Genomic DNA, 7,544 nt, shown 5'->3' with positions numbered 1-7,544 from the left:
GAGGTGTGAAAATAATTTCCTGGGCCGGGCTCCAGGCCACACGCATATGTTGTTCGAAGGTTTGGGAACTAAAGCTGTTTGCAGTATGAATCCTAGCCAGAGCAGTCCACTTCATACCTTGTTTGGGCACGTCCTCCTCATCCTCAAAGACAAGATCGTCTATCTCATCCTCTTCTATTCCCATCCGCATTAACAGATCATCCAGGTTGTCCTGTTGCTTCGAGCCAGAACCACCCGCCGGGGCCGAAGCACTTCCTTGAGACGAAGACATCTTCGATCACCAGATGCGGGAGAGGAAACCCAGATCCACCGGAAAGAGAGAACTCCCCGCCGGCGAAAGCCGACGTGAAGGCTGGAAACCCTAGCCGCCAGACGATCGCCTGATCGCCTGACTTTTAGGTCAAGAAAACGTTTTTCTTACTATCGTTTCCTAGAATTATTCAAATAACCATTAAATATAAATAATGTCTCGAGATGCAAAGTAGTCCGTCCGTCCATAATTAAGTGATTCAACTTTATCTTGTGAAGAGAAAGAATTAGCTCCACTGAGCCAGTTTGCACACGCTAATTCAAAAGAAGAATGTCTGACCAGTCAATGAGGGGTCGAGGGCCCTAGCGGCCACCCAAGGCCCAACGGTTTTGACCTTCTGGGCTTCGGCTAATCAAACGCCAGCTAGCAGGTCTAGGAGAATTTTACTCTATTATATTATGATCTGAATTCATAAGAAAGCTAACTTTTAACAGCGAGATGCCACCAGTAGGCTTGGGCCTAAGAGCATCTCCACTCGTCTACCGAATAGGCCCCCGGCTGGCTATTTTTCCATCCGGACGGCGAAAAATGGTCCAGTCGTGTCTCCGGTTCCTCGTTTTCCCCCGGATTTGGGTCTTCATCCATCCGGCGAGCCCACGCCAACCCTGGCGTACCGGGGCGCGCTCCGGGAGTCCGGACGAAACGAAAGCGCGCGAAACGCCGAGGAATCTCTCCCGCGCTTTCGCTTCGGCTTTGCCGCAGAGGTGGACCCGGCCGGTCAGCGGCACATGCATCATCTTCCGCGCGCAGTAAAGGCTGGCGCCGGTCAGCTCGCCGCGGACGCGTAACATCCACACGGCATTAAATCGCCGGTTCCAGCCCCGCCTAAATAATCCCCGCTCGCCGCGACGCGTAGCACCACGACGAAACCCCAGCCAGACGAACCCTATCCGCCACTCTTCCCTCGACGAGATCCATGGCGTTCAACGAGCAAGACGGCGCGGCCAACAACGGCTTTCCCCGCCGGTCGCTCCACGCGTGGGAGGGACACCTCCTCTACCAGGCGGGGTACCCCTGCCCGCCGGACACGAGGCCTCCCGGCGGCGGGTGGCGGCTAAGTGCGGGCGGCGTGCAAATCCCGCCGGCGCCCCAGGGACACGCCCTCGACGCCGCCATCGAGGAGGTCCGACTGACATTGTCGGACCAGGAGCGCGCCGAGCCACGCCACCACCCCGACAACTACACGGCGTGGAACTCCTATTTCCTGCGGCGGTGGGAGCAGGAGCTCGCCTCCTACGACAGTCCGCCGCCTCCGCCTCTGCGCAACAACACCGCGGGACGCAAGCGTTGGTGGAGTGTGCCGGGCCGGATGCTCGACGCCGTCATCGAGCACATCGAGGGCGGCAACGCGCCCGTTCTGACGATGCCCCCGCCGTCGAGGGCATCGGCCAGCCGCTGCCAGGGCAGCTGGTAGCCACGGCGCATGGCTGCCAGCTCCTCGTCGTCTGGTTCGGCGTCGAGGTCGACGCCGATCTCCAGGTCGGCGCCATTGTTGGCGCCGGTGAAACCGGAGCCTCTTTCCCCGTCGCGCAACCGTGATCGCAGCGGCGGCGGGATCGTCATCCGCGAGTCCTCGACGCCACGCGGCCGCCTCCGCCTGGTTCGCCCCAAGCGCGAACCAGGCACCTCCGGCGAGCGGAAGCGCAAGCCGGTGAAGGTGGAGGAGGTCCACGACGCCGAGGACGCCGCAATCCTCGAGGCCGTCATGGCGAGGTCCCTCCAGGACCTCATCCCCGCCGACAACGCCATGCCCCTCGACCAGGCCTGCGCCTGGTCGAGGGAGCAGTGGGAGAAGGAGGAGGCGGAGCGGCAGGCTCGGCTCCTCGAGGAGGCCGCTCGCTACCGCCGGCCCGCGACTCCTCCATCTGGTGCCCCCGTCCCCGTCATCGACCTCGAGACGGAGTCCCATGACGAGTGGTACAAGCCCTTGCCGTTCCCGCCGCGCCATGATGGCCGGTGGGGAGACCCCGGCCAGGGCACCAGCAGCCAGGCGGCGGTGGCGCCGCCGCGTTTTGACGACGACGGCTCCGACGATGATGGCGGCGACGGCGACAACGACTACACGATGTTCTACCGCCATTTCGGCATGTAGAGCGTCGTGTTTTAATATTTATAGTTGTATTTCCCCGGACAAATTCGAAATATATTTGAATTCGGCCTCTATGTATGAACGTCGCCCTCTATATAGTAAATATCATTAAATTTAGTCTAAATTCAATTGTTTTTAGCCGTATTTCGTCAAGTTTTCGTTTTTCAAAATTAGATCGGCGTCTTCGCCTGAGATTGCGGCTGGAAAACTGGTCCCCCCCATGCTAATTTTACGTCCAATCCAAATGAAATTTACCCCGGATTTCGGGGGCGTAGGGAGGCCAAACAAGTGAAGATGCTCTAAGTGGAGGTGGGCGGTGTGAGCCGCGGAACTCACAACGACAAACATGGATACCAGATCGGCAGATCCTACAAGAACTCGAGATCGGTGTCAACGTCAACTCGGGTTATTGCACCATTGTTTCTTGTTTCAAATCAACTGGATAGGACGAAAGGGACAAAGACGCGTTATCTCGTCATACAGACTTGAGCGACGGTGGACTGATGGCGAGGACGGCGATATCAATTAGTGCCTCTAAATTACTAAGGAGAGCAGAGTTCTGTTGAGGCAACGGGAGAGGAGGGTTGAGTGCGAGTACTAGGAAACTTCGGATGTCAGCAGTAATCATTAGAACGACCGCTCATTTCTTGTCGTAAATTGCATCGCTAATTCCATGGAAATGGGTCAAGGAATGGCTCGATCCTTTCGAGAGCACGCCTGCCTCAAACTTGAGAGGAACTTTCGAGGAATTGCAGCAACACTGTCTACATGCTCTTGGAGTATATAATCTTCTTAAGAGCAAGTACAATAAGTTTTAGTCAGTTGGCTATAAGAATTAAAATAATATATTATTGCTTAGTTGGAGGAGAGAGAGGAGGAGAGAGAAGGAGAGTGGGCTCTTATGCAAGAGCCAGCTCTAGCACGTGCTCCTAGGCATTTTATGAGAGTGAAAAGTGGGCCATAAATTGATAAACTAATTTTTATAGCTCACTATTATATATGTTGGACCTAAGTTGGCTATAAATGACATGACAGTTGGCTTATAGCCAGCAGCTGGCTACACTATTGGAATTGCTCTAAGAGCAAGTACAATAAGATTTAGTCAGCTGGCTACAAGGAATAAAATAATATATTTATGTCTAATTGAAGAAGAGAGAATGTAAGTGAGCTCTTATGCAAGAGCTAGCTCTAGCACGTGCTCCTAGGCAAGATGTGTGAATGAAAGCTGGGTCATCCATTAGAGCAAGTACAATAAGTCCTACTCAGCTGGCTATAAGGAATAGAATAATATATTTTTGTCTAGTTGGAGGAGAGAGAAGAGGAGAGAGAAGATAAGTGGGCTCTTATGCAAGAGCCAGCTCTAGCACGTGCTCCTAGGTAAGTTATGAGAGTGAAAGGTGGGCCATATATTGATAAAGTACTACATTCTTATAGCCAACTATTGTACATGCTAGCTACAAGTTAGCTATAGCTGACATGACAACTTGCTTATAGCCAAACAGACGGCTCTACTATTGGAATTGCTCTTAAAAAAGTAGTACATTCTTATAATCAACTATTGTACTTGTTGGCTACATTTTGACTATAGACAATGTTCAAGAAATCGTTAATCGTTAACTGATCGGTCCGCCTCAAAATGGAGATTAATCGCTTATCGGCCAGTTAATCGATTTTATCGGTCGGCCATTTATTGGCTTATTTTTTCTAAATCCTAATTTTTGGCATTAAATTTTTTTATAATATGCTATGTAAGAATAACATTAGAGCATTTGATTGAAGTATCACCTTTATTCCTTACATTTGAATAAATAAAAATGGAAAACTTGAGCTAACGCACAATTCAACAAGACTATATGACAAATTTCAGCGCAATTTCATCGAAAATCGGCCGAAATATCGGCTGTCAGACTAAAAATCGGCCGCAAATCGGTGCGGGCGATAGATCAGCCGATATGCAGAAATCTTATCGGTTACCACCCGATTCACGATAAATCGGTATCACGGCCGATTTTTTGAACTATAAATGATATGTCATCTTGCTTATAGCCAACAACCGGCTATACTACTGGAGTTGCTCTAAGTCAGGTCTAATCATACCATCATTTAATAGTACCATTCAACTACCATCATACCGTGTAGCGCACGGTACCCTGATCAATTGGACAATCTCAACGTGAAGCAAGCTGGTAACGTTTATCCAGCGGATCAGCGGAATGGGCCACGAATGACAGCTCAGGAATCACAGCGAGTATATAATTAACATGCTGGTTATGATCTCATCCATATTGCCTGGCAGCTAGCTAGCTCAGTACCCTGCAGACATCTGCAACCTGTGCACGATCTTGCTTAACTGGGATATTAAGCCCCGACTGATCATCAGGACCCCCCGGCACCATGGGATTTGTATACCGGATCGCGAGCCCGTCGGAGTACCTAGCGATCACCGGGTACAACATCAATGACGTGAAGCTCGCCAAGAAGGCCTGGATCGCGCCGGGCCAACGATGCGCGCGCTTCGACATCTCCCCGGTGAACTACACCTTCGAGGTGCAGGCCATGAGCGCCGAGAAGCTCCCTTTCGTCCTCCCCGCCGTCTTCACCATCGGCCCACGCGCCGACGACAACGAGTGCCTGCTCCGCTACGCCAAGCTCATCTCCCCGCACGACAAGCTCTCGCACCACGTGAACGAGCTGGTGAAGGGCGTGATCGAGGGCGAGACCCGCGTGCTGGCGGCGTCCATGACCATGGAGCAGATCTTCCACGGCGCCAAGTCGTTCAAGCAGGCCGTGTTCGAGAGCGTGCAGCTGGAGCTGGACCAGTTCGGGCTCATCATCTACAACGCCAACGTGAAGCAGCTGGTGGACGTGCCGGGGCACGAGTACTTCTCCTACCTCGGCCAGAAGACGCAGCAGGAGGCTGTGAACCAGGCCAAGGTGGACGTGGCGGAGGCGCGGATGAAGGGGGAGGTTGGCGCCAAAGTGCGGGAGGGGATGACGCGGCAGAACGCGGCCAAGGTGGACGCCGAGACCAAGGTCTACACGGTGAAGCGGCAGGGAGAAGGGTCCAAGGAGGAGGCCCGAGTGCAGTCTGAGGTGCAGGTGTTCCGGAACGAGAGGGAGGCGGAGGTGGCGGAGGCCAACGCCGAGCTGGCGATGAAGAAGGCCGGGTGGGAACGGCAGGCGAGGGTGGCCGAGGTGGAGGCAGCAAAGGCCGTCGCCATACGCGACGCGCAGCTGCAGGTGGAGGTGGAGCGCACCAACGCCGAAAGGCAGACGGAGAAGCTCAAGGCGGAGCACCTCAGCAAGGCCGTCGTCGACTACGAGATGAAGGTGCAGCAGGCGAACTGGGAGCTGTACAACCGTCAGAAGGCCGCGGAGGCGCTGCTGTTCGAGCAGGAGAAGCAGGCGGATGCGCGACGCGCTGTGGCGGACGCCGACTTCTTCGCGCGGCAGAGGGAGGCCGAGGCTGAGCTGTACGCCAAGCAGAAGGAGGCCGAGGGGCTGGCCGCCATGGGCGAGGCCCAGAGCGTCTATCTGTCGTCCATGCTTGGCGCGCTCGGCGGCAACTACGGTGCGCTCCGTGACTACCTCATGGTCAGCAAAGGCGTATACCAGGAGATGGCGCGCATCAACGCCGACGCAATCAGGGGGCTCGAGCCCAAGATCAGCGTGTGGAGCAACGGCGCGGCTGCTGGTGGCGAGAGTGACGGTGGCGCGATGAAGGAGATGGCCGGGGTGTACAGGATGCTGCCGCCGCTGCTGACCACGGTGAACGAGCAGACTGGCATGCTGCCGCCGGCGTGGATGGGCACTCTCAGTGGCGGCACCTCGGCGTCCCGTTGAGCTTGCCGTGAAGCTGCTCTTATTCACCAGGTGCGTCATTGTGTAAATATAATTAATGAACGTCCTCATGTAGCATCCCAGTCTGCTCGTGCACCGTCGTCACCAGCAGCGGCAGCATCCCGTGAATAAGAGATGTCCACCATCTTGTGTTTCTGAATGTGTGTGTGTGTGTGTGTGAGGAATACCGTCAAAATAAGTATGGGTATTTTCCTTCAATAAAGGGAACATGTATTGCTCTCGGTGAGTCGGTGTGATAAAAACCAAACGTTCAATTAGATTACGCAATTTCTTGTAGTACAACCTCCGCCTCATGGATACATGTAAATATAGATAAATACTTTTTTTCGAATGGGGAACGGATCCCGGCCTCTGCATCAAAGCGATGCATACGATCTTAATTTATATTTTGTTGAAATGAAACAAAGATCCGCCAAAGTCATGTAACATAAAACCCGAAACCACCACACAACGCCTACAAATCCAACAATAGGTGAAGAAACATGTCGTTAGGGTCTACGCCCTAAAAACAGTAACAATCGTCACATCGGCTAAAATATACTTTAGTTGAAGAGGAGATCCATGATATTACGCAAATTTCATCAGTAGAGAATGAGATCTTGACGACCCCTTTTACGGAAGAGGAGGTTTTTAAGGCAATTTCTTAGATGGAACTGAATAAAGCTCCTGGACCCGATGGCTTTTCAGCTGAGTTTTATCAAATACAGCAATATAGACCAATTTATTTGCTAAATGTATATTTTAAGATATTCACTAAAGTTGGTACGAATTGCATCTCGGGGATTGCCCCAAGAGTTATGAAGCCAACTCAATCAGCCTTTATGCCAGGTAGAAATATTTTGGAAGGGGTAGTCATACTTCACGAAACAATCCATGAATTGCATACTAAGAAAATGGATGGGGTGTTATTTAAAATCGACTTCGAGAAAGCATATGATAAGGTGAAATGGTCTTTCTTACAACAAACTTTGCGAATGAAGGGATTTGCTCCAGAATGGGGAAGCTTAGTGCAACAGTTTGTTCAAAGGGGTAGTGTTGGGGTGAAGGTGAATGATGATATTGGTCATTGATACGTCTCAAACGTATCTATAATTTCTTATGTTCCATGCTAGTTTTATGACAATACTCACATGTTTTATATACACTTTATATCATTTTGATGCATTTTCCGGCACTAACCTATTAACAAGATGCCGAAGCGCCAGTTCTCGTTTTCTGTTGTTTTTGGTTTCAGAAATCCTACACAGGAAATATTCTCGGAATTGGACGAAACAAAAGCCCACG

The 7,544-nt window shown here is 52.1% G+C and overlaps 1 protein-coding gene across 1 annotated transcript; it reads left to right on the top strand.

Moving 5' to 3' along the window:
* The first annotated feature begins 4,694 nt into the window (after positions 1-4,694).
* LOC124649654 (flotillin-like protein 1) lies at positions 4,695-6,549 on the top strand. Its single transcript, XM_047189247.1, has one exon. The coding sequence runs from the start codon at positions 4,794-4,796 to the stop codon at positions 6,240-6,242; it is 1,449 nt and encodes a 482-aa protein (XP_047045203.1). The 5' UTR covers positions 4,695-4,793; the 3' UTR covers positions 6,243-6,549.
* Positions 6,550-7,544: the final 995 nt, after the last annotated feature.

This window comes from Lolium rigidum, chromosome 4, assembly GCF_022539505.1.
Source record: "Lolium rigidum isolate FL_2022 chromosome 4, APGP_CSIRO_Lrig_0.1, whole genome shotgun sequence".
Lineage (NCBI taxonomy): Eukaryota > Viridiplantae > Streptophyta > Magnoliopsida > Poales > Poaceae > Lolium > Lolium rigidum.
This window is presented reverse-complemented; position numbering and strand designations above follow the sequence as displayed.

Bases quoted from the DNA above. Each gene is read 5' to 3' on its own strand.
- LOC124649654 (XM_047189247.1), top strand. From the start codon at position 4,794: ATGGGATTTGTATACCGGATCGCGAGCCCGTCGGAGTACCTAGCGATC.